The sequence below is a fragment of the Mobula hypostoma genome, chromosome 6, assembly GCF_963921235.1.
Source record: "Mobula hypostoma chromosome 6, sMobHyp1.1, whole genome shotgun sequence".
Lineage (NCBI taxonomy): Eukaryota > Metazoa > Chordata > Chondrichthyes > Myliobatiformes > Myliobatidae > Mobula > Mobula hypostoma.
Window position 1 is genome coordinate 129,977,744 of NC_086102.1, and position 26,083 is coordinate 130,003,826.

The window sequence follows — 26,083 nt, forward strand, 5'->3', positions numbered from 1 at the left end:
TAACACACACAGAACTGCTGCTCACTGGATCACATTTCTTCCTCACTCTGATGTTTGGTCTGAGCAAGAACTGAACCTCTTGCCCAGGTCTGCATGCTTTTATGCATTGTGCTGCTGCAACACAATTGCCTGATTAGATATTTGCATTAACAAGCAGGTGTACAGATGAACATAATAAATTGGCCACTGAGTTTATTTAAGTACTACTCCTATTTTACAGCCCTGTGCTCCCTTCCCTTTCCCCTACCTGCTAATAATTTGGACATGGGAGAGAGGACATTTAATTTGAAAATAAAACCATATGTTCACTTGGGAAGGTTAAAAAGAATACGTCTTTGGTCTGATTCCAGACTGAGAAGATTGCAAAGGAATGGAATATTGAAAGTAGCTGCAGTCCACATTAAGGGAGAATTCACTTTGACACCCACTTAGCAGAGGGGATAAAAAGAATATAAGGCTTCTTGAAAAAGAACAAATTATTTGATAAGATGGTTTTGTAACTGGAAGAGATGTTTTCTTCATGATCTGCCTTGAACTGGAATATTTTGTCCTTTTTAACTCCAAACAGGAAGAGTTGTACTCAAAGCATAAGTTGGTGCCAGCTGGTTTCCATAGTAGCAGCAGTGCTAGTGATAGCAATGTGCTTTTCAGATAGTTCTGAACTTGCCCCAGTTTGTATACTCTTTCTCATGTGCCTGCCCCCTCTCTCTTGCATCAACTCCCCGCCCCCTTCCCCTGTGGGTTTTCCCAAAACACTGCTAAGTGCATTGTGTAATTTAAGACATGGATCTCTTAAGTACAGATTGATCCATCTCATGACCATATTAGTCCCACGGTGTGGAAGAGTGGGAGGGATCATGATAATGATAACCTGTTCCTAAACTTGCAATGTGTACATCTTCTGTTTTTGCTTTTTGTCCTTAATGCAGTTGTCTTGCTCTGGAAAAATTGTTTTCATGAGCTATTAACCTCCATAACTCTGAATGATTTGTGAAGTTGCGTAAATTTAATGAAGTTCAAGTTTAATTGTCATTCGAACATAGACACCATAGAAAAAATACCCATGATTACGACCAACCAAAACAGCGTTATTCCAGGACCAAAATGCAAAACACAGTACCAAAAGTCATACACGGCACAAGGCACATATAGCACATACAAGTTAGCAAGGACATATAAGATACCCACAAAAAAAATTTAGTCCAAGATTGAATCCATGAATGTTTCAGCAATCTACCATCGAGCATAATGCAGTTTATCTTCTGCCAAGCGAACACGGTGGGACAGCACCAACTCCAGCTTGGATGCAGTGCTACAACACCCCCCACTTCCCCCAGTACTCCAGTGGAGCACACTGACTCCAACACCGCAGCTTGAGGCCTAGTCCTTGCTATGACCAAGGACACGGAGCTCCTCTGCCATCTATCAATCAATCAGTGAATCAGACTTGCAACAATCCACATTAATAGTGTCCAATAGGGTAGTATAATAACAAGAAAAGAGACTAAGAGGATCACTCACTGTAAGACCGTACACCGCCTTTGCATACCAACTGCTCCGGCGCCTCTCTGACTCAGGCAGCACCAAGTGCAGCTCCTTCAGTTTCTCTGGCAACAAGCAACTCACTGATGGTGTAGCTCTGCAATACTTTAAGTTCTTAATGTCCAGCAGGGTCTTGCAGTTGTAAAAAGTATGTTTAAAAAAGACAATAACACCTTTGGTTGTCTCTGTAGAAGCTGCTGTGGCAGAGTGCACAGCCGTCTTACCAGAAGTTTGTGGCATGAATCAGTGGCAACCTTTAAAATGTTGTTATTTATTTTGTGTTCCCCATTTATTTTATGTTACAAAGCTTTATCTGGTGAGACAGTGAGACTAGAGAACTCCAGCCAGGAAGCACCCCACAGAGCTGAAGATATCTCTGCACCTGAGCTGCCCCACTGCCAAAGAAGAGATCAAGTGAGTGCCCCCTCCGGCACCCTAATCCACTCATCAAGAACAGTGAGGATCAGATGGCCTAGATCATCAGACAATGTGTCTTGGAAGCAGTTCGATGACAACCTGAATTGTATCTTGGAAGCTAGGTCGGCAGGATCTGTTCTTAGGACAATTGACTTCCTCACAATCATTGTGATCAATGTTGCTAAAGAGCGATTTGTTCCACTGCAGAATAAAGAGGATCCTAAACCATCATGACAACCGAACAGAAGGGAAAAGGAGATTCGCCACCTGAGAAGTGAGTTAAAGACCCTGAACAAAGAATTCAAAAACAGTTCACCTTACGAAAAAGAAGGTATCAAAGATCTAACCAGCAAACTGCGGGAACAGCTGCCCAAGCTCAGGAGGGTGGAGCAGCTGTGAAGGTTAAGAGGAAAGAGAGAAGGAGAGCGTAGTTTGTTTAAAAACCCAGTCAGGTTCACCAGGCTCTTCTCAGTCAGCGAAAATCTGGCACCTTAACCAGCTCAAAGCAGGAAGTGGAAGAATTTCTGCGGAAATCACACAGTGATCCCTGTAGGAACAGGGACTAGAGTTCAAACCAAGAGTCCCAGCAGCTGAGTTGAACGTGGCATGAGTCTAGGATATCATCAAGAGAGCAAAGTCGTCTACCACCAGTTCCAAGTGATATACCCTACAAGGTATGTAAGAAATGCCCAAAACTCTTCTGGAGGTTGTGGAAGATAATGAGAAAGATTTGGACCAAATGCTCTATCCCAGCCAGGTGGAAAATGGCTAAAGGATGCTTTGTTCCCAAGGAAGATGATTCCTCTACAGTCATCCAGTTTAGAACAATCTAGCCTCCTTAGCGTTGAGTGCAAGATGTTCTTCTCAGTGCTTGCAGGAACGCTGAACTCTTACTTAATGGATAACACATCCATTCAGAAAGGTGGCATCCCGGGTTTTTCTGGGTGCCTTGAACACACCTCACTAATCAGCCAATTGATCTGCGAGGCCAGGCAGAAGAAAGGAAACCTAACAGTTGTGTGGTTAGACCAAGCCAATGCCTACGGATCAATTCCTCACATCCTTATCCAGGCCACTACCATATCCCACCAGTGACACAAGACATAATCACCAACTGTCTAGGAAGATGCAAGCTATGCTTCACTTCGGCCCACTTTACAACCAGGTGGCAAGATCTCCAGAAAGGGATTCCAACCGGTTATACCATCTCTTCCATCTTGTTTGTCATGGGTATGAACCTCCTCGTATTAGAGCAGCAGATGTAACCTGAGGCCCAGTGTTGGAGCCCAGCATCCAACCTGCAATACGTGGGTTCATGGATGACATCACTGTATTCCACGTTCAAGCAAGATGGGTATTGGAAACCCTGGACAACGTAGCTGCCTGGGCTAGGATGATCTTCAAGTCCAGATGCATGGTGATCAAAAAGGGCAAGGTTACTAGCAAGTACAGGGACAAGTCATTCCATCCATAGAGGACGACAAAGTAGAATGGAAAGTGGTTTAATGCAGCAATAACGGACCGCACCACCATCACCGACACTGTAAAGCAGACTGACAAGTGGCTGAAGAAGATCGACAAAACCGGACCACCTGGTAAATTTAAGATATGGCTATACCAAAATGGTTTTCTACCAAGGCTGCTTTGGCTTTTCGCAGTGTACAAGTTCCCCATGACCACTATAGTAGGCATCAAGAGGAAAGTCAACAAGCACCTGTGGAAGTGGCTGGGGATCTCCCCCCAAGTTTTTCTTCAGTGGGGCTCTATATAAGATCAGGTCAGCTACAGCTCCTGTTGTCATGGGTAATGGAGGAGTTCAAGGTGGCAAAGTATAAAATTGTGTTAACACTGAGGAGCTCTGATGACAAGCTAGTAAATCAAACAGGAGTTGCAACAAGATCAGGCCGAAAGTGAGCTATCAACTTGGCTGTAGACCAGTTGGTGACCTCTCTGCAATTGAGAGATATCATTGGCAACCCATGGATGGGACAGCAAGGAAGGCATCAGCTCAGCACACTTCCAATGATGGAGGAGTGCAAGTGCAAGGGATAGGTGTGGCATGGTTCAGGGAGAGGTACGGAACCATGAGGATGAAAGACGGGGTATTGAAGGCAATGGAGTTGGGGTCACAGGGCACCTGGATGAAATGGGATATTCCCAAGTGCAAGATCACCTGGTTAGAGCTTTGGAGAATGAAGCCCTTCCACATTTCTTTCCTCTCACAGTCTATGTATGACAGTCTCCCGGCGGGGGGGTAGGGGGGGCGGGAGGGAGAGAGAGGACCCTAAATGCAAGTTTTGTGGTCAGTGGAGTTCACTAGCACGCATGTTGTCATGATGCAAAACAGCTTTAATACAAGGTCAGTATAGGTGGCACCATAACAAGGTCCTGCTGAACCTTGTTGACACATTGGAGTGGGAGGGGTGTAAAAAGAGACCAGCTGGCAGAGAGACAAACAGGGGAGTGATTTTCATCAAGGGGAGGTCCATGCCAGTCATGTCAAAGAGCGCTAAATCCAATCTGCTGCAAGCTGCCAAATCAGGGGAGATGCGGTTCAATGTGGGGAGGTGGTGCAACCACACTTTTGACCAGACATCATACTGTGGTCCACCGAAGACATGAGAGGAAGGCCTTGAAATACCACTCCAGGAGTGCAGAGACAAAGGATGGCAAATGTGGCTGTTACCCATGGAGGTCGGCTATGGAGGGTTCCTGGCAAGGTCAGCATGGAGGTTGCTGTCTGCGCTGGGCCTTGATGAAAAGAGCAAGAACCAAGCAGCTTACAGGATGAGGGAGGAAGCAGAAAGAGCCTCTTGCTGGATACGGAGCAGGCGAGAGGAGTTGAGCTGGAAGTCAGGAGCAGATGGGCTGTGTCTTGGCCACCACTGCTAACCTGTCACCTGCAGAGTGTAGTGGTTAAGGGTCGAAACACTCTATGAAGGTTGGGCACCACCTGACGACATCTACTCTTGGCCAAAGGCTACAGTTACCTCATCAGGTAACTACAGAGAACTCTGATCTATGATGCAAGCAAATTAATTTACTATTTTGTTCCTTTTAGTAAGTTTTTCGTAAATAAGTCAACTAGTTTTGAGATTGAATCAATTCTATGTTCTCCCTGTGACTGTGTGGGTTTCCTCCGGGTGCTCTCTGGTTTCCTCCCACAGTCCAAAATTGTACCGGTTAGTAGGTTAATTTAGTTCGTCATTGTAAATTGTCCCATGATTAGGCTGGGATTAAATTGGGGAATTGGTAGGCGGTGAGGTTCAAGTTATAAATTGCATTTATTCTCAAAATACATAATGGCAATTCGTAAGGTTGTCATAGCCGGGGGTGGTAAGTGGGGATAAGCTCCCACTATCCATAAAGTGCTCGAAATGTTGTGTGTCTCTAACAGACTCTGACAACCAAGTCCAACTCTTGGCCTTCATGTGTGGCCTAGCTACTAGGCCTGGCAGAACTGTTTCCACTAACAAGAGAAGGGGCAAAGGCGGACCACTGGCACATCAAAACCGGTTGCTTTGGGCAGGTGGGGCTCATCAGCCTTGGACAACAGCCTGCCTAGGAGAAGAAAAACTCTGATTTTAAACCTCCACTGCCTTGCGGCCATACCCACCCATAGGAAACCCCAAGGAAAAAATCCAGAGCCAGCATCTTCAACTCAGAGAGGCTCAGAAATTGGAAAAAGTTGTGATGGCCGATGTTGCACTTAAATAAGGCTAACTTAGACAGAACTATGGGGACAACTAATTTGACCTGGATAAGATTCACATAATTTCCTTGCAATTGAAGATTGATGTCATTAAACTTCACAAATAATTCTGACAAATAGGCAATGTCATGCCAAATATTTTTGAGTTTTTAACTGAATGAAGCATATGGGTTTACAACTTCACTCTGGCAACCTCTGCGAGGATACTGGTGCCAAGCTGTATCAGCGTTTCCCCTTCCCTTGGACCACATCAGTGACGTGGAGAGGGGAATCCATTGCATAGGTAACAGCCGGTTCTTCAAATCTTACCGCCCAGGCTTGTGCCCTGGAGAGGACACAGTCCACCAGAGGCGCAAACCCCTGATCCCCTAGGATTGACGGCTGACTTCTACATAATGGCAGTTGCTGTCTAGTACATGTACTGTAATTAAATGCTTTTGTGTTGCTAAACTTAAGATTTTGTGAGCTAAGCATTACAACATGAATCCAATGTATTTTTTACATTTAGAGAAATGGCCAGTCTGTGTGTTTAGAACTGGTGCAGGCCATTGGTTGGCACTGCTCTTCTGATAGTCAATTAGATCGTAAGACCATAAGATATAGGAGCAGAATTAAGCTACTTGGCCCATTGAGTCTGCCTCCACCATTTCATCATCGCTGATCCAGTTGTCCTCTCAGCCCCAATCTGCTGCCTTCTCCCTGTATCCCTTCATAACGTGACCAGTCAAGAATCCATCAACCTCTGCCAATGAAGTTGGGTGACTGCACTGAAACTGTGCTCCTCTAAGTATTATATTGGAAAGGTAATTAAGACCATCTTGACCTTTTCCATAGTGCAGGATAACATTCAGAGATATCATTCTGCAACCAGTAATTTTGATACAGTGTTTTGAACCTCATCTTCAGCTCAAAGTCATTTTGTAGTGAGATCAATTCTTTATCCACCCTTCCTGTTAATTCCTGATTACGAGTGTTCAGGGATGGATTTAATACCCAATCTGGAATTTGGATTAAGAGAAGATCTTGAAATCTCTCTAATATGTCTCTATGTAGCTCATCTAGGTGGGCACAGATACTTGAAGATCATCATGTTGTATTCTTTCTTTTTCTTCAACTCAGAGAGGCTCAGAAATTGGAAAAAGTTGTGATGGCCGATGTTGCACTTAAATAAGGCTAACTTAGACAGAACTATGGGGACAACTAATTTGACCTGGATAAGATTCACATAATTTCCTTGTGATTGAAGATTGATGTCATTAAACTTGGCAAATAATTCTGACAAATAAGCAATGTCATGCCAAATATTTTTGAGTTTTTAACTGAATGAAGCATATGGGTCTTCAAAGGATTTTTTTCACCGTTTCAAAAGTGCGAAGAATCGTCTCAGTTAATTTCCTTTTGAGAGCCATCTGACTTGTGAGCTAAAGCAAGCGTTCAAACTGTTTATCATTCTCAATATAAAATTCTTGAAATAGTCGAGAATTGAGAGAATGGGACTATTTATTTACCACTGTGGTAACAGTATTTAATGGTTTGTGCAGCCAATCTCGTAGGATTTTGTGATAAGATACTGTCTTTTATTACACAGTGAATGGTAAATATGTTAGTTACAAGATTTTTTCAAGAAAGTAATAACCCCACAGTGGTGTCCTGTCATTGAAGGTGCCCTGTCTGTTGCACAAGAATGTTGGTGAGTAGAATGTCCTTCTCTTTGAAAAACTACTGAACAGTCTGAAATATTGACCCCCCCCCCATTAACTGTTTCTAATTTCCTTGCAAATAACGATTCTTGAACCATGCTTTCAACTTTTACAAAACCAATATAACCAAGAGGCAAAGATTAATTGCCTGGCAAAATTGACCCATCCAAATGCAGAACAAATTCTGTTGTCACATACGCCTTCCACATTCTCAGACATTTCATCTATTTGTCTTTGAACAGAGTTGTTGCTCATCAAAATAGCTTTTAATTATTTGGTCTGCTGACCTGTGATACTGTATTCAGAACCTCCCTTACTACTGGCAGAATTTGTTCTGTTCAATTGTATAGCGTTTTCCAGATTTAGCAATGAGCAATGAAATGTTGTATGAAGTACACAGACTGTCACTGTTTTGTGAAGTGCTTGAAAACATGTTTTGGAGTGTTTCCATTTCTGAAGGTTTTCACAAAGTGACTGAAAATAAGCCAAGTTCTTGTTTGTCTTGACAAGAGTGTATTCTTTTCAAATATTCAAGGAGCCATGACAGTTTTATTGCCTCATTTGAAAATACTCTTTCATACAACAGACACATAGACTGTTGTTGGTTGCTTGGTGCTGGTATAAATCCATATTTCAGATACTCCACACTATGCTGTCTGCAATTTTTTTTCAATTGACCTGCTTCTGCCAATTTTGTTATGGATTAATAACCACAGTCAATTGCCTATTGTTTAAGTCCAACCTCAAGCAGGTGATTAATAAAGGGGAAAGTTATGACATCATCACAGCTCAGGCAAAACTTGACTGTATATAACGTGGGGCAGCAATGTCTCAAATGGGCCAAGGGCTGGAGAAATGTTGTCAAGACCATTTGAAAGGGCAGATTCTGAACTTTACTTCATTAACCGTCATCCCCTAATTCACAGAAGTAGTGTCACCACGTGATAAGAGTATGGGAATCGTACTAGCTAGCACTGTACTACAGTAGTGAATGGTAATATTGTACGGGTGGGAAATTACACATACTTTCTTCAGTCCAGGTTTCTCATGATATGCTAAATTTACAAGTATCACATTACTTTGTAACAACTATATTGCACTTTGAACAAAGTCTAGGAGAACTGTGGGTTAACAAGATGAGGTGATACGTGATCATTGTAATCAGTTATGAGGCACTGAGGATCAAGTGCTAACAAATGCTTATAATAAGTCATTCATTTTTTGAATTAAGCCTGTTTTCATTCAGCTGCCATTCCACCCCGCCCCCCCTTAACTCCCATTATCTTTATTGCCCCCTGCGAAGCTCCTACCGCCTCCTTACGGATGCTGTCCCCCTCTTGGAAATCACTAACCACTGGTCTACATTGAGTTTAGCAAGGCTTTTCACAAGAGCTTGTGTGATCGGCTGCTCTGGAAGATTAGGTCACCTGGAATCCAGCGTGAACGAGCCACTTTGGTACAAAATTGTTTTTGGTGAAAGCAGACAGTGTGTGTGGTGGTGGAAGAATGCTTTTGTCAGATTGAAGTCCTGTGACCAGTAGTGTGCCACAAGGATTGGTGCTGGACCCACTGTTGTTTTCCATACATATTAACTATTTCAATGAGTATGTAGGTGACGTGATTAGCAAGCTTGGAGATGAAACTAAAATTGGTGGTGTGGTGGACAGTGAAGAAGTTTATCTCAAGATATTTATTAACTGGGAAAAATGGGTCAAGAAATTGGCTGAAGGAACTTTACTTGGACAAATGTGAAATTATGCATTTTGGAAAACTAGGGCAGGATATGCTCAGTGAATGACAGAAACCTGGGGAGATTGTAAAACAGTGAGACCTAAGGGTATAAGAACATAGTTTTCAGAAAGAGGCGACACTGGTAGAAAGTAGGAAAGAGGGAGCAAGGTGTACAGCATGCTTGACAGGGACATTGATTACATGAGTCTGGTTACAGCTATTTGAAATGTTGATTAACATACATTTGCAGCTCTGATCACCATTCTGTAGAAAAGATGTGCTGAAGCTGGAGAAGAGGCTGCAGCAAAGATTCACAAGAATGATGGCTTGAGTTGTAAGGACAGGCTGTGATTAGCGAAGGAAGTTGAGGAGTGACCTTTTTGGAGTTTATAATCATTTGGGGGGGGGGTATCATAGATAAAATAAATTGTCAGTCTTTTTCCCAGGGTAGGTGAGTCTAAATCAAGAGGGTGGATTTAAGGTCAAAAGAGAAGGATCTAAATGGGACCTGAGAAACAAGCTTTTCACACAGAGTGTGGTGTATGGACAGAATAAACTGCAGGAGAAAGTAGTAGAGGTAGGTGCATTTACAATTTTAAAATACATTTGGACAGGTTTGTGAATGGAAAATGTATAGAGGAATATGGACAAAACCAGGCAAAAAGGAATGGTTCAGGAAGACGCATTGGTTGGCATGGAAAAGTTGGGACAAGGGGTTGTGTCCATGCTGTTTTAGTCTCTGATCCTGGACGACTTAAACCTGTACATGAGAATATTCACATGCTTAAGAGAATACAAATTTGGCACATTCAACCTGCCATTACAATTATACCCTTTTAAATTCTATATGGAATCTGTCCAGCACCAAGACCAATCTTCTCTTAACTAAAGTGTACGGTCTAAGACTTGAGAGAATACATTAATCAGTTATAACAGGTAGTGGGAACTGAAATCATGATGCTTGGCCTTGTTCCTTATACTAAACTGACAAACTTGTTTGCCGGATTGGATTTTTACGAAAAAGGCTTTTGATGAGTGCTGGCAATGAAAGGCTACTTAAGTTATCTGCATTATTCTTTCATCTCCAGTAGATCTACAGTACTTTTCATAAAATTGTTTATTTTCTTGCATTCCTCTTCTGACGTAACACTGATTGCCTGCAGGTGACAAGATTCAGCTCCCAAAGAAAGAAAAAATAAAGCAAAGGCATGAGCAATGGCTTCAGAGTAAGTATCACCCACTTAAGCTGACAGTTTGATTGTGTAAGATGTAGACTAGTGTCAGGGTACAAGTAGACAAGAAAAGGTGTGCTTGTTGAATGAATATGTATTGACTAGATACTGGAGAGCTTGTGTTCACTAATATATCTTGAGAAAGCCTTTTCATACCTCTGGTTTGTACATGGCTTGCTGGTTTTGTTTGCTGTCTTATTTACAGTTTAAAGTAGTTTGAGTACTAAAGGTTGGTTTTAGGACATGACTGTGTGGAGGATTGTTGCCTGTGATAGTATCCCAGTGTGAACCCAGCAAATGATACTGTATGTAGTAGGATAAACCATCAATTGATATTTAAAATCCCAACTACTTATAATTTACATTTAACTAATATCATAAAGAATGTTAGCCTCAATGTAGACTTGCACTGTTATCTGGCAGAGATCGAGATGATCAAACTTGCAAAACAGAAGAAGAAAGCCCAAGAGAAACGGAAATCCACCCCTGTGGTGGGAGACATGCAGCCACTTTCTGATGCACTGCCAGAATTGACAGATTTGATCAGCACAAGCAACAATTCAGTGGCCCAGAAATCAAAGAGGTACAGATAGACATTTGTAATTATATCAAGATGTTTGTGATTTCCAGCAATCTGAATTTTACTGTTCATTTGTTTGGTTTGGATTTCACTATGCTGTTTCATTATAATCTATGATATCAACACTGGACCCCATCTGTCTACCTATTTGTTACAGGATTAATAGTTAATTATGAATGAGGAATACAAATTGTGGGAATATGGATAGGCTCATTTAGCTGCATTATGGCTCATCTGCACTTCAACTTGCATGACTTGGTACCATGACTCCAAATGCACACACCTAACAGAAATACATAAGTGTTAGTGCCAATTTTTTTTGATGTTTGTTCATCAGTTCTTTTGGAGAATGAAGCTTATGATTTCCATGGCTTGAGAAAGAACTTAATCTCTTTTTCCTTGAACAACCAAATTTTCCTTAAGAATTATATTCCTCAAATAAAAAAATGCTGGAGATGCTCAGCAGGTTAGGTTAAGCTGCATCTATGGTAAGAGAGCGTAATTAATGTTTCAGGTCAAAGAAACTTCATCAAGTCTTCAACTATCTTCAGCATTTCTATATGTTCTTCCTGTGGTACAGCAGTTGTGGCCCAGCTGAATGTCATAAACTTGCACCATTGCATCTCTGCTTTTGTATTCTATGCTGATCAAGGCAAGTATCATGTTCGTTGCCTTCACCACCTTTTAAAAGGTATTCATCCATTCCCCCCCATCCTGAAAGTTTTCATGTTTTATTGTTTTACAACATTGAATCACAGTGAATTTAATTTGATTTTTTTGATACCAATCAACAGAAAAGACTCATTTGTGTCAAAGTGAAAGCAAATTTCTACAAATGGGTCTAAATTTATTAAAATTATTAAACAAAATAATTGCATAATTATTCACCCCTCTCAGGTCAGTATTTAGTAGATGCACCTTTTCAGCAATTACAGCCTCAAGTCTGTGTAGATAGGCCTCTATCAGCTTTCATATCTGGACACTGCAATTTTTCCCCATTCTTCTTTAAAAACTGCTCAAGCTCTGTCAGATTGCATGGTGATCATGAGTGACAGCCCTTTTCAAATTCAGCCACAAATTCTCAATTGGATTGAGGTCTGGACTTGACTTGGCCACTCCAGGACATTAACTTTGTTGTTTTTAAGCCATTCCTGTGTAACTTTGCCTTTATGCTTGGGGTCATTGCCTTGTTGGAAAACAAATCTCCCAAGTCACAGTTCTCTTGAAGACTGCATCAGGTTTTCCTCCAGTATTTCCCTGTATTTTGTTGCATTCAATTTACCCTCTACCTTCACAAGTCTTCCAGGGCCTGCTGCTGTGAAGCATCCCCACAGATTGATGCAGTCACCACCATGCTTCACATTAGGGATGGTGTGTTTTCGATGATGTGTGCTGTTTGGCTTGCACCAAACATAGTGTTTAGTCTGATGGCCAAAAAGCTCAATTTTGGCTTCATCAGACCATAGAACCTTCTTCCAGCTGACTTCAGAGTCTTCCACATGCCTTCTGGCAAACTCTAGTCAAAATTTATTGTGTTTTTTTTCAACAGTGGCACTATTGTTTGCCACACTCCCATAAAACTGCAAGTGGTGAAGCACCATGGTAACAGTTATATATGCAGTCTCTCCCATCTCAGCCACTGAAGCTTGTAATTCTTCCAGAGTCTTTTGGTGTCCTCCCTCACTAGTCCCCTACTTGCACAGTCAATCATTTTTTGAGGATGGCCTGCTCTAGGCAGATTTACAGCTGTGCCATATTCTTTCTATTTGTTGTGATTGACTAACTGTACTCCAAGGGATATTCAATGACTTGAACATTTTCTTGTATCCATCTCCTGACATGCTTTTCAATAACCTTTTTTGTCAAGTTGCTTAGAGTGTTCTTTTGTCTTCATGATGTAGTTTTTGCCAGGATACTGACTCATCAGCAGTTGGACCTTCTAGTTACGGGTGTATTTTTATGGCAATCAATTGAAACACCTTGACTGCATGCAGGACTCCAGAAACAGATTTCCATTTAACTAATTACGTGACTTCTAAAACCAAATGGCTGCACCAGTGATTATTTGGTGTGTCATATTAAAGGGGGTGAATACTTAAGCAATCAATTATTTTATGTTTTATATTTGTAATTAATTTAGATCAGTTTGTAGAGATCTGTTTCCTCTTCTGTTGATCAGTCTTTAAAAAAAGCCAGATTAAATCCACTGTGATTGTTGTAAAACAGTAAAACATGAAAACTTCCTTTGGGCGGGGGGGGGGGGGTGAATACTTTTTATAGGCACTGTATCAGTGCTGCCACCTTTAGGAATCCTGTACACTGAGATCCCTCAGTTCCATGCTCCTTTCTTGGGCCCTATCATTCATTGTATATATATCAGAGTTTGTTGTCCTCCGAAAGTGCATCACCTCATTGTCATCAGGTTTAAATTCCATCTGCCATTATTTACAGTAGATTAATATCATCCTATAGTCTCCTTGCTATCACCATGCAACCAATTTTTATGTCATCATTGCCCTGTGTCTGACGCCCTAAATTTTTTTCATGTGTAGAATATTTAGAACATTCCAGAATTACAGGAAAAGCTAAACAAGGGAAAGAATTTTATCAGACATGGATACAACTCCATCAGGAATAACACTCTTGACATTATGATGGTGAGATCCAAGCAGGAGGAGCTGCTCTGAGCGACAGCTATTTGTTAGTGGAACATAGTAGGAATGTAAACTATCTAGTCCACTCATTTCTGTCAGAGATGGAAATCTGCCATATTTCCCTGGTCTGGTCTCACTGAGCGGAGATTGTACATTCATTCCCTGGGGGTGCTTGGATTTCCTCCTGCACCCCACAGATGTACTGGTTATTAGATAAATGGTTACTGTGAATTTACCTCCAGTGTGGGAGGGTTGGAGGAGAATTAGAGCAGAGTTGCTAAGTATATGAAAGAGAGTAGTTTATAGGAAAATACATACATGGTATAGGATTGATGGGAATAGAGCAAGAGTAGCCAATTGGTATCCTCATCTCTTAAAGATTAACAAATGAGTAAGAGTATAAAATACCAAGAAATTAACTTTACCTTGCCACAAAAGGCAAATTAACATGAAAGCAGACTATCAGATATTATTAAGTGATGGCTGAATCATGAGGCCAAGGCTGTTGCAGTGTTGCTCCCAGAGAGGATATATTTTCAGTGTTTGTCCATTTTGAATTAAACCTTCATTCTGCTACTACATCATCTTTTTCTTTCTCCAACACAACACTTTCCTGGACCCATCCATGGACTCAGAAGCAAAAAATAATTCTGGAAAATGCATCAGCTACTCTCAAAGCTTACAAGGCTACTCTGCACCTTGTAAGGCATGAAAATGCCTGACGCAGGCCTCTCATGGTCTGAGTCGACGTTCCCCGCTACTCTCAAAGCCCCTCTTCCTCCAACCACCCCCATCCCCAATGTTTGAAATGCCATCATCATGGTTGAGACTTTGAATTGTAAGAAAATGGTCAAAGCTGTTCAAGGCTGCTATTTTTAAGATTGATACTAAGTAAACTCCAACATGTCTTTTTGAAAAATCTTATTTTTTAAAAATTTTGTACATTTAACATGCACCCATGAATGTAGTGAGTTTGACAAGCTATGTGCAAATCAGTGAAATAGAAAGCTAAACAATTTTGTGGCAGAGTTAAGGACCTGGTTCATGCAGTTCTGGAGTAGTTCTGAAGATATTTAATGTCTTCATTCTTTAGAAATTTTTGAAGTATTGTATGAGTTGTATGAATGCTGCAAGTTGGTAATGCTGCAGTCACTTTTCATCTGAAAAGTTTCCAAAAACAGTAGACTGCTGTCAGAATGTGTAAATATTAAATGTGGATTGAATAAGTTAAGAGTTTATGTAAGATTTTTATAGTGTAAAATTAAACTCCAGCTGTGTTGGAAAAAATTTACTGGCTTAGTTGAAATAAGTATAATGAATTCTCAAATTGTAAGAACAGATAGAAACCATAGAAAAACTACAGCACAGAAACAGGCCTTTTGGCCCGTCTTGGCTGTGCCGAACCATTTTCTGCCTAGTCCCACTGACCTGCACATGGACCATATCCCTCCATACACCTCCCATCCATGTATCCATCCAATTTATTCTTAAATGTTAAAAAAGAACCCGCATTTACCACCTCGTCTAGCAGCTCATTCCATACTCCCACCACTCTCTGTGTGAAGAAGCCCCCCGCAATGTTCCCTTTAAACTTTTCCCCCCTCACCCTTAACCCATGTCCTCTGGTTTTTTTCTCACCTTGCCTCAGTGGAAAAAGCCTGCTTGCATTCACTCTATCTATACCCATCATAATTTTATATACCTTTATCAAATCTCCCCTCATTCTTCTACGCTCCAGGGAATAAAGTCCTAACCTAGTCAACTTTTCTCTGTAACTGAGTTTCTCAAGTCCCGGCAACATCCTTGTAAACCTTCTCTGCACTCTTTCAACCTTATTTATATCCTTCCTGTAATTTGGTGACCAAAACTGAACACAATACTCCAGATTTGGCCTCACCAATGCCTTTTACAACCTCATCATTACATTCCAGCTCTTATACTCAATACTTTGACTAATAGAGGCCAATGTACCAAAAGCTCTCTTTACAACCCTATCTACTGTGACGCCACTTTTAGGGAATTTTGTATCTGTATTCCCAGATCCCTCTGTTCTACTGCACTCCTCAGTGCCTTACTGTTAACCTTGTATGTTTTACCTTGGTTTGTCCTTCCAACGTGCAGTACCTCACACTTGTCTATATTAAACTCCATCTGTCATTTTTCAGCCCATTTTTCCACCTGGTCCAAGTCCCTCTGCAGGCTCTGAAAACCTTCCTCACTGTCTACTACACCTCCAATCTTTGTATCATCAGCAAATTTGCTGATCCAATTTACCACATTATCATCCAGATCATTGATATAGATGACAAATAACAATGGACCCAGCACTGATCCCTGTGGCACACCACTAGTCACAGGCCTCCACTCGGAGAAGCAATTCTCTACTACCATCCTTTGGCTTCTTCCATTGAGCTAATGTCTAATCCAGTTTACCACCTCTCCATGTATACCTAGTGACTGAATTTTCCTAACTAACCTCCCATGCGGGACCTTGTCAAAGGCCTTACTGAAGTCCATGTAGACAATATCCACTGCCTTCCCTTCATCCACTACTGAATTTTCCTAACTAACCTCCCATGCGGGACCTTGTCAAAGGCCTTACTGAAGTCCATGTAGACAATATCCACTGCCTTCCCTTCATCCACTTTCCTGGTAACCTCCTCGAAAAACTCCAATAGATTGGTCAAACATGACCTACCACGCACAAAGCCATGTTGACTCTCCCTAATAAGTCCCTGTCTATCCAAATGCTTGTAGATTCTGTCTCTTTGTACTCCTTCCAATAACTTACCTACTACCGACGTTAAATTTACCGGCCTATAATTTCCCGGATTACTTTTCGATCCTTTTTTAAACAACAGAACAACATGAGCCACTCTCCAATCCTCCGGCACCTCACCTGTAGACAGCGACATTTTAAATATTTCTGCCAGGGCCCCTGCAATTTCAACACTAGTCTCCTTCAAGGTCCGAGGGAACACCCTGTCAGGTCCTGGGGATTTATCCACTTTAATTTTCCTCAAGACAGCAAGCACCTCCTCCTTTTCAATCTGTACAGTTTCCATGATCTCACTACTTGTTTCCCTTAATTCCATAGACTTCATGCCAGTTTCCTTAGTAAATACAGATGCAAAAAACCTGTTTAAGATCTTCCCCATTTCCTTTGGTTCCGCACATAGCCGACTACTCTGATCTTCACTAGGACCAACTTTATCCCTTACAATCCTTTTGCTCTTAATATACCTGTAAAAGCTCTTTGGATTATCCTTCACTTTGACTGCCAAGGCAACCTCACGTCTTCTTTTAGCCCTCCTGATTTCTTTCTTAAGTATTTTCTTGCACTTCTTATACTCCTCAAGCACCTTATTTACTCCCTGTTTCCTATACATGTCATACAACTCCCTCTTCTTCTTTATCAGAGTTGCAATATCCCTTGAGAACCAAGGTTCCTTATTCCTATTCACTTTGCCTTTAATCCTGACAGGAACATACAAACTCTGCACTCTCAAAATTTCTCCTTTGAAGGCTTCCCACCTACCGATCACATCTTTGCCAGAGAACAACCTGTCCCAATCCACGCTTTTTAGGTCCTTTCTCATTTCTTCAAATTTGGCCGCCTTCCAGTTCAGAACCTCAACCCTAGGACCAGATCTATCCTTGTCCATGATCAAGTTGAAACTAATGGTGTTATGATCACTGGAACCAAAGTGCTCCCCTACACAGACTTCTGTCACTTGTCCTAACTCGTTTCCTAACAGGAGATCCAATATTGCTTCCCCTCTAGTTGGTCCCTCTGTATATTGATTTAGAAAACTTTCCTGAACACATTTTACAAACTCTAAACCATCTAGACCCCTAACAGTATGGGAGTCCCAATCAATATATGGAAAATTAAAATCCCCTACCACCACAACTTTATGTTTCCTGCAGTTGCCTGCTATCCCTTTGCAGATTTGCTCTTCCAATTCTCGTGGACTATTGGGTGGTCTGTAATACAATCCCACTAATGTGGCCATACCTTTCCTGTTTCTCAGCTCCACACATAAGGACTCAGTAGACAAGCCCTCTAATCTGTCCTGCCTGAACACTGCTGTAATATTTTCCCTAACAGGCAATGCTACTCCCCCACCTTCATTCCTCTGCCTCGATCACATCTGAAACATCGGAACCCTGGAATATTAAGCTGCCAGTCCTGCCCCTCCTGTAGCCAAGTTTCACTAATTGCTATAACGTCATAATTCCACCTGTCAATCCACACCCTCAGCTCATCTGCCTTCCCCGCAATACTCCTAGCATTGAAATATATACACCTCAGAAGATTTTTATCACCACTCACAACCTTTCTATTAGCGGATTTGCTTGAACTTTTAATATCATTTATTTTCACCCCAGCCACACTGTCAGCTCTGGCACTCTGGTTCCCATCCCCCTGCAAATCTAGTTTAAAGCCTCCCCACAGCACTAACAAACCTCCCTGAAAGGATATTGGTTCCCCTGTAGTTCAAGTATAACCCGTCTCTCTTGTACAGGTCCCACCTGCCCCCTACACCAGTTCCTCAGCCACTTGTTCATCCTCCAGAGCATCCTATTCTTACCCTCACTAGCACGTAGCCCAGGTAGCAATCCTGAGATTACCACCCTTGAGGTCCTGCTTTTCAACTTCCTACCAAGCTCTCTATACTCACTCTCTAGCACCTCCTCACTCTTCCTTGCTATGTCATTGGTACCGATGTGCACCACGACATCTGGCTGATCTCCCTCCCACTTCAGAATGTCATGTAAGCGATCAGAGACATCCTTGACCCTAGCACCCGGGAGGCAACAAACCATCCTGGATTCTCTGTCACGACCACAGAACCTCCTATCTGCACCTCTAACTATCGAGTCCCCTATCACTACTGCTCTCCTCTTTTTCCACCCTCCCTTCTGCACTGCAGAGCCAGCCTCAGTGCCAGAGATCCGGCTACTGCAGCTTGTCCCAGGTAAGTCATCCCCCCCAACAGTATCCAATGCGGTATACTTGTTGTTGAGGGGAATGGCCACAGGGTAACCCTGCTCTGCCTGCCCTTTCCTCTTCCCTCGCCTGACAGTAACCCAATTTCCTGTCCTCTGCTCCTTTGGCGTAACTACCTCCCTGTAGCTACTATCTATAATCTCCTCATTCTCCCGAATGATCCGCAGGTCATCCAGCTCCTGCTCCATTTCCCTAAAGATGTTTTAAAATTCCAAAATATTAATTTATAGAGATACAGAAACATACTATTTAGTGAATAGTGGATCAGAAATAAAGTTTCTTAAGTGTTGTGAACATATACTGGTGGTGAAATCGAGCAGAAATTTTCCAATGGTTTTTGTGTAAACTATTATGAGGTTGATCAAACATAGGATGATGCAATGCTGAACTAATTCGGCTAATAATATTTAATTGAAGAATTAATTCCTTCTTTGTGAATATAGTCCATATCCCTCCATTTTTTTGCATATTCATCTGCCTAATAGCCTCTCAAACATCTGCCCCTACCACCACCCCTAGCAACGCATTCCAGGCACCCGCCATTTTCCTATCTCACCTTAAATGCATGCCCACTTTAACCCTGGGAAAAACATACCTCAGCCTATTCTGTCTTTGCCTGTCATTATTTTATAAGCTTCTATCAGTTGTCCCCTCAGCCTCTGCTGCTTCAGAAAAAAAAAACGCTGGTTTGTCCAACCTTTCTTTATAGCACATGCCTCTCTTCTTGGCAGCATCTTGATAAACCTCTTCTGCACTATTTCCAAAGCCTGCACATTTGTCCTATAAAATGGGGTGTCCGGACCTGAATGCAGTATTCCAGATGTGGCGTAACCAGAGTTTTATAAAGCTATTAGATAACTTCCTGATTCTCAAACTTAATGCCTTCACTGATAAGGCAAGCATACCACTCTAACACTGTTTCAACTTGTGCGATCACTTTCAGAGTTGTGGCCTGGAGCTCTTAAGGTCCCTCTGCACATCATTGCTGTTAAGGATTCTGGCATTAAATAAACTTTTCCTTTACATTTGATCTCCCAAAGTGCAGCATCTCACAATTAAACTCCACTGTCTATTTCTGCACACCTATATCTGCAACTAAATTATATCCAGTCTTTGACAACTCTTCTGCAGCATCCACAATGCCATCATCTTTATGTCATCAACATTTACTATACCACCCATCTACATTTTCATTCAGTTCATTCATATATATCACAAATAGCAGTGTTTCTGATATCGATCTCTGCAGAATACTACTCATCACAGACCTCCATCCAGAATAAGTCCCATTGACCACTACTCTCTATTGTATGGGCAAACCAATTCTGAATCTAAACAGCCAAGCCACTTTGGGTTTCATGTTCCTTAATCTTGTGGATGAGAGTAGCATGAGTGGTCTTAAGAAAATCCATCTAGAGCAGGGATTCCCAACCTTTTTTTATGCCACGGATAAATACCTTTAAGCACGAGGTCCGTGGATCAAGAGAACATCCACAGTTTTCCCTTCATCACCTTCTTGAAAACCTCTATAAAGTTAGTAAGGCACAACTTGCCCTGTATAAAGCCATGCTGACTGTTCCTAATCTGACCATTTTTTCCCAAAATGGTTATAAATCCTATCTCTAAGAATCCTCTCCATTAGCTTCCTTGCCACTGATGTGCATTTCCCAGTCTATAATTCCCAGGATTATTCCTTATTTCCTTCTTGAACAAAGGCACAGCGTTAGTGAATTGGTAGTCTTCTGGAACCTTGTCTATGGCTCAGAGAGGACAACAAACATCATTTTCAAGGCTCCATCAATTTCATTTTTTGCCTCTCTCAATAATGTGGGGTATGTTGTTTCAGGCTGGGGGTGTTCTTCAAAAGACCCAACACCTACAATTGATGGTGAAACTCAGCTTGGTCTTTGCCGAACAAGGGGGCCTAAAGGGATATTTAACAGTGCAGTTTGAAGTTGAGGTGTCTGATGATGTGAAAAAAAGATCGATTTTCTGATATAAATAGATAAACAATGGGAAAGCCATACCAGAGCAACATTAGATGCAGAGATGAGTATCACCAGTCTGCATTGAAACTCAATCAGATCCGTTTTTAATTTCTAGCTGTGCATTTGGTTAGCTATGCATTTCTTATTGTGTATCCCAAAAAAAATCTCAAAGTATCAATTGCTGTGAGATAAGTGAAAATTGAGTTGGCACTCTATGTCACTGATTATGAGGAGTTTATATGGATGAACTAGATCCTCTCCCTTGAAGGGTAGAGTAAAGCAATGATAAAGGCAGACAAACGGGATGGGGAAACAAATACAACATAAATAGGATAGGTTCAAGCTTTGTTATCTATGCAGCATGTAATTAATACAGCTTTAAGATATTTGACAAAAGAACTAGACTGGTATGAGAAAAATGTTATTCACAAAGTTATTATCTTGAATACACTGTCTAAAAGGCTAGTAGAAGCAGATTTGAGATTAACTGAAAAATATGCAAGGCTCTGTGAGAAGTTTAGGAAAATTGAACAAATTAGATAGTTACTTGATAATGGTGTTGGTAAAATGAACTAAAACATTTTCTAAGTGAAACCACCATTCACCAGCCACATATGACTAGGGTGTACGCACTCTAGTCCCACCAAATCCATGAGATTGGGATGTCTCGCCCACCCAAGCCTTGTTTTGTGTGAATGCTGTGTGATTCCTGTTACAGCTCATCGCAGGAAATAACAGATTGCTCATGGCATACAATTAAGAGAAGTAAATTTATGAATATTAACTTGACTAAAGAGTTGGTAGAGAAAAGAAAAAGAAACAAAAAGGGCCTGTTATAATTAAACAGTCAAATGTGCACAGGATGGAGCTCAAATCTTTCAAAAGGTCATATTCACCGATACCCAATAGACTCCCACACCTTGGCACTACCGAATCATAGTCTCTCCAGATCAAATCCTACAACCAGTACTCTCCAGCATCGTCTCTCTTCATCTCCCACCAAACAAAGACCAGGACACTCACTGGTGTCAGGCAAAAAAAAAACCCCGCTCCCTCAGCCTTCTCTCCTGATTGGATGACACACACTCCTCAGCACCCCTTATCTCTAACAATAACCCAAACACTATTGGCAGTGAAACCTTTACCAGGGTGTTATATTCTCCGCCCCCCCCCCCACCAAAATAGTCATGTCCTCATGACTTTGAAATAATTTATCATCCCCTCATTAATAATAGTGTTCAAAGGAATTTTGTGATCATAGAACCTCCAAGGCATTTGTAAATGGTAGTGACATATCTCACTAGGGGAATAGGTGCAACAGTCTGTTCCCCCAGTGCAACATAGGCTAGCCTATCTAGTGGTTTCCTGACTCTCTGAGACCTCCTTACCCCATCATCTATTTCTTCAGTTTCAGACACTCCCTGGGATCTTTCCTGTCTACATGGAGAAGCCTCTCCCTGTCCATTACTCATGCCTTCCAACAACTCAGGTCCTCTTGTCCCTTGACTAAGATCGGCTTCGTGCCCAGTCACTTTAGAGCCCAGTCTCCCATCGTTGTCCAGCCACAAACCTGCCTACCCACTGCTAGTCCCCCACCTTTCCTCCGCATTGGTGTGGGTTGTTTGGGAATCTCTTCATCCATTATTGGGGAGTTTGCAAAGGGTAGCATATACCACACCCATATTTCCTCATCCTCTGAGTCCGTACCACATTCAGTGGTTAGGTCCCTTCCAGACCTTTCAGCTGCTTGTCTCTCTGTTCTCCCATATCGTCGCAGTCTTCTTACTAGGTGTATGGTCCATGTCAGGCTATGGGTCAACACATACCTCTTGTCCCAGAGGTAGAAGGTGGTTCCAATGGAGAATCTTGACAGGTCCACTCCCATCCACTGGTTTCACCTGGGAAAACTGGCACATTTGGCATCTGACTCTCCACCATGTAAGGTGTAGCCACCCAATGGTCAGCCAACTTAATCTTCCCTGATACCCCCAGATTCTTTATGAGCGCTCTGTCTTCAGGCATCAGCTGGGAGGACCTAACCTTTTGATCATACCTCCTCTTATTTTCTGGATTCTGCTTGGTTGCAGAGACCTCTGCTAGTTCATATGCCATTTGCAATTCCCTCCTCATATCAGACACATACTTCAGATAAGTCTTCTGTGATAAATGTTCTCCGCCAGTTGCAAAACAGATGTCAACAGGCAACCTTGCTTCATGCCCAGACATCAAATAATATGGCGAGTATCCGGTGGCTTTATTCTGTATTCAGTTGTAGCAGTGGACCAGATGCCCAATATGTTGGCTCCATTTGTTCTTGCTGATCCCCACGGTTCCGAGCATGTCTAGCAATCTCCGGTTGAATCTCTTGGGCTGGGAATCACCCTGAGGTTGATAAGGCATAGTCGTCAACTTCTCAACTCCAAGCCTGCCCAGTAACTCATGTATGAACCTACTCTCAAAATCCCTTCCCTGATCGCTGTGTATCTGTCTGGGGAAACCATAATGTATGAAATACTTTGGCCATGGTAGATGCCCTCTGATCCTTTGTAGGGAAGGCTTGAGCATATCTGGTGTAGTGATCCGTAATAACCAAGACATTCGCCATGTTGCTGGAATCAGGCTCTGTGGATAGAAAATTCATACACGCTGGATCACGTGGCCCCACACTCTGCAAAGGGGATAATGGAGTGACCCTCATAGGCAGCGTCTTCCTCCAAATACATCAAATACACAACTTGCAATACTCTTCAACCTCAGGCTTCATTGGAGGCCTGTAGAGCTGATCTCTGGCCAATAATCCATAGGTCTTGTCAAAGCCCAAATGACTTGAATCATCATGAAGTATCTTCAACACAATCCTCCAATACTTCTCAGGCAGAACCAACTGGGAACACCGAAGCCTGTTTGGAGGAGACGTGATCCAGTATAGAATCTGTTCCTCAACTCCAATTAGAAAAGACCATAAGGTATAGGTGCAGAAGTATGCCATTCGGCCCAGGGATTCTGCTCGGCCATTCAATCATGGACTGATCTAATTCTTCCAGTCATCCCCACTCCGCTGTCTTCTCCACATACCCTTTGATGCCCTGGCTAATCAAGAATCTATCTATCTCTGCCTTAAATGCACCCAGTGACTTGGCCTCCACAGCCACTTATGGCAACAAATTCCACAGATTTGCCACCCTCTGACTAAAGTAATTTCTCCGCATCTCTGATCTAAATGGACGTCCTTCAATCCTGAAGTCGTGCCCTCTTGTCCTGGAGTCCCCTACCATGGGAAATAACATTGCAATATCTAATCTGTTCAGGCCTTTTAATATTCGGAATATTTCTGTAAGATCCATCTAGGGAATACAGCCCAAGAGCTGCCAGACATTCCTCATACAGTAAGCTTTTCATTCCTGGAATCATTCTCGTGAATCTTATCTGAACCCTCTCCAGTGTCAATATATCCTTTCTAAAATAAAGAGCCCAAAACTGCACACAATACTCCAAGTATGGTCTTACGAGTGCCTTATAGAGCCTCAACATCATATCCCTGCTCTTATACTTTATACGAGGGGTGATTGATAAGTTCATGGCCTAGGGTAGAAGGAGTCAATTTTAGAAAACCTAGCACATTCATTATATTTGTCCTACATTTACATACTTAGTCCAGTGGTCATGGAGCATACGGATCCCTTCTTTGTAGAAGTCAGCGTCTTGGACCTCCAGAAGTGGTCCACAGCCGGGGTGATTGATGAGTTCGTGGCCTAAGATAGAAGGAGATGAGTTATTAACTTCAAACTTTCTGCATTTTCACTCAAACAGTTGACCTGCGTGTGCATGTAACGAGAGCTGTATAACTTATTTCCTTCTACCTTAGACCATGAACTTATCCATCAGCCCTGCTGTGGACCACCTGGAGGTCCAAGGACACTCTCATTACATACACGTGCAGTTCAACTCTTTGAGTGATAATGCGGAAAGTTTGAAGTTAATAACTCATCTTCATGTAGCCTGCAGAAGTAGCCAAAGGGTTCTCTGTCTTTAAGGGTCTCACTACTTCAGCAGCCGGACCTGTCAGACTCTCTACCAGTCACTGTCTTTTCACATTATCAGAGCACTGCCACTCATCCAGCATTTGAGAGGTCTGCTCTGCCCAAGTCTCATATTCCTCCTCCTCCTCGGGTGTGGGCGTTATTCCCGAGAACATTTTCAGCCTACGACAACTGGGACTCTCCGTTGGTGCACTTCGCTATTTATTCGCCAGGGATGTAAGACCTGATACCAACTCAGAGTTTTCATCCCTCTCTGGGGTACTCATTAGACTTTCCACATCAGACCACTCCTCCCCCTCGATCCGAACAAATGAGCGACTTGTCATTTAAAGTCTCCGCACCCCCAGCTACGCGAAACTCAGCTTCCAATTCAGCACCCTTGCCTATACTCCCCTCTTCTCAGGAAGTACAGACAGCCCCAATAGTACAGCCCCGTTACGTCAGCGCTAATCTAAACTAAAATGAAATCTTTGCCCACCATTTTGTCTAGCCTTCACTCCATGATTGAAACTGTTCCTGTTGCTTTAATGGTACTTAAAATCTTAAGCAACAATACATCTGGGCTATGAATATCCACTCCACTCAATACACAAGCATTAGCTACAGATAATCCCTTTGACTCGCACCAACGCCCAATCCCTGCAGTGTCCATAACCACGTATCTTAAACACTTTACTTGACGATAGTTTAACATGGGCTTAAACACAAACCCACTTGATTAATGTTCAGGGCAATCGCACAGCTTCCAACAAATTCAATCCCAGATGAGCCTCCACAACGAAACCCCCTTTCTTCCTGGGCATCTCAGGAAATAGCTCGTTAGCCTTCGCTGGCAGTCTCCCAACTCAATGCCGAGAAGCCTACCTTTCACCGGCCCCGTACATCTAGGGTATACACATCCTGGTCCCACCAAATTCGTGAGATTGGGAAGTCTCGCCCCACCCCCCCACACTGGTTTGTGTGAATATTGTCTGATTTGCTGCCCTGTTACAGCGCAATGCAGGAAAAAACTGATCGCACACTGCATACAATTAAAAGAAGTATATTTATGAATATTAACTTATTGAAGAGTTAGTAGAGGAAAGGAAAAAAGTAAAAAAGGGCCTGTTATGATTAAACAGTCAATTGTGCACAGGCTGGAGCTCAAATTTTCCAACAGTCATATTCACCGATACCCAATAGACTCCCGCACCTTGGCTCCATCGAATCACAGTTCCCTCCAGAGCGAATCCTACAATCGGTTTTCTCCTGCGGAACAAAGACCAAGAGTCCCACCGATGTCAGGCAAGAAAAAAAAACTCCCCCAGCCTTCTCTCCTGATTGAAATGTCCACATTCCCAAGCACCCTTATTTCTAACAATAACCCAAACACTGTTAGCAGTGAAACCTTTACCAAGGCGTTACAAAAGGTAAATGGTTTTCTGAGGTTTTACTGTCCAGTGTTGAATTTAGAGGAAAATTTAAATTTGAAAG

General features: G+C 42.2%; 1 protein-coding gene across 1 annotated transcript in view; it reads left to right on the plus strand.

Annotated features, from left to right (window-relative positions):
- slx9 (SLX9 ribosome biogenesis factor) overlaps positions 1-26,083 on the plus strand; it is a 115,770-nt gene that overhangs the window by 82,222 nt on the left and 7,465 nt on the right. The window contains exons 3-4 of the mRNA XM_063051700.1: positions 10,266-10,328; positions 10,758-10,917. Coding sequence (XP_062907770.1) covers positions 10,266-10,328; positions 10,758-10,917 — 223 coding nt within the window. The remainder of the gene's footprint in view (positions 1-10,265; positions 10,329-10,757; positions 10,918-26,083) is intronic.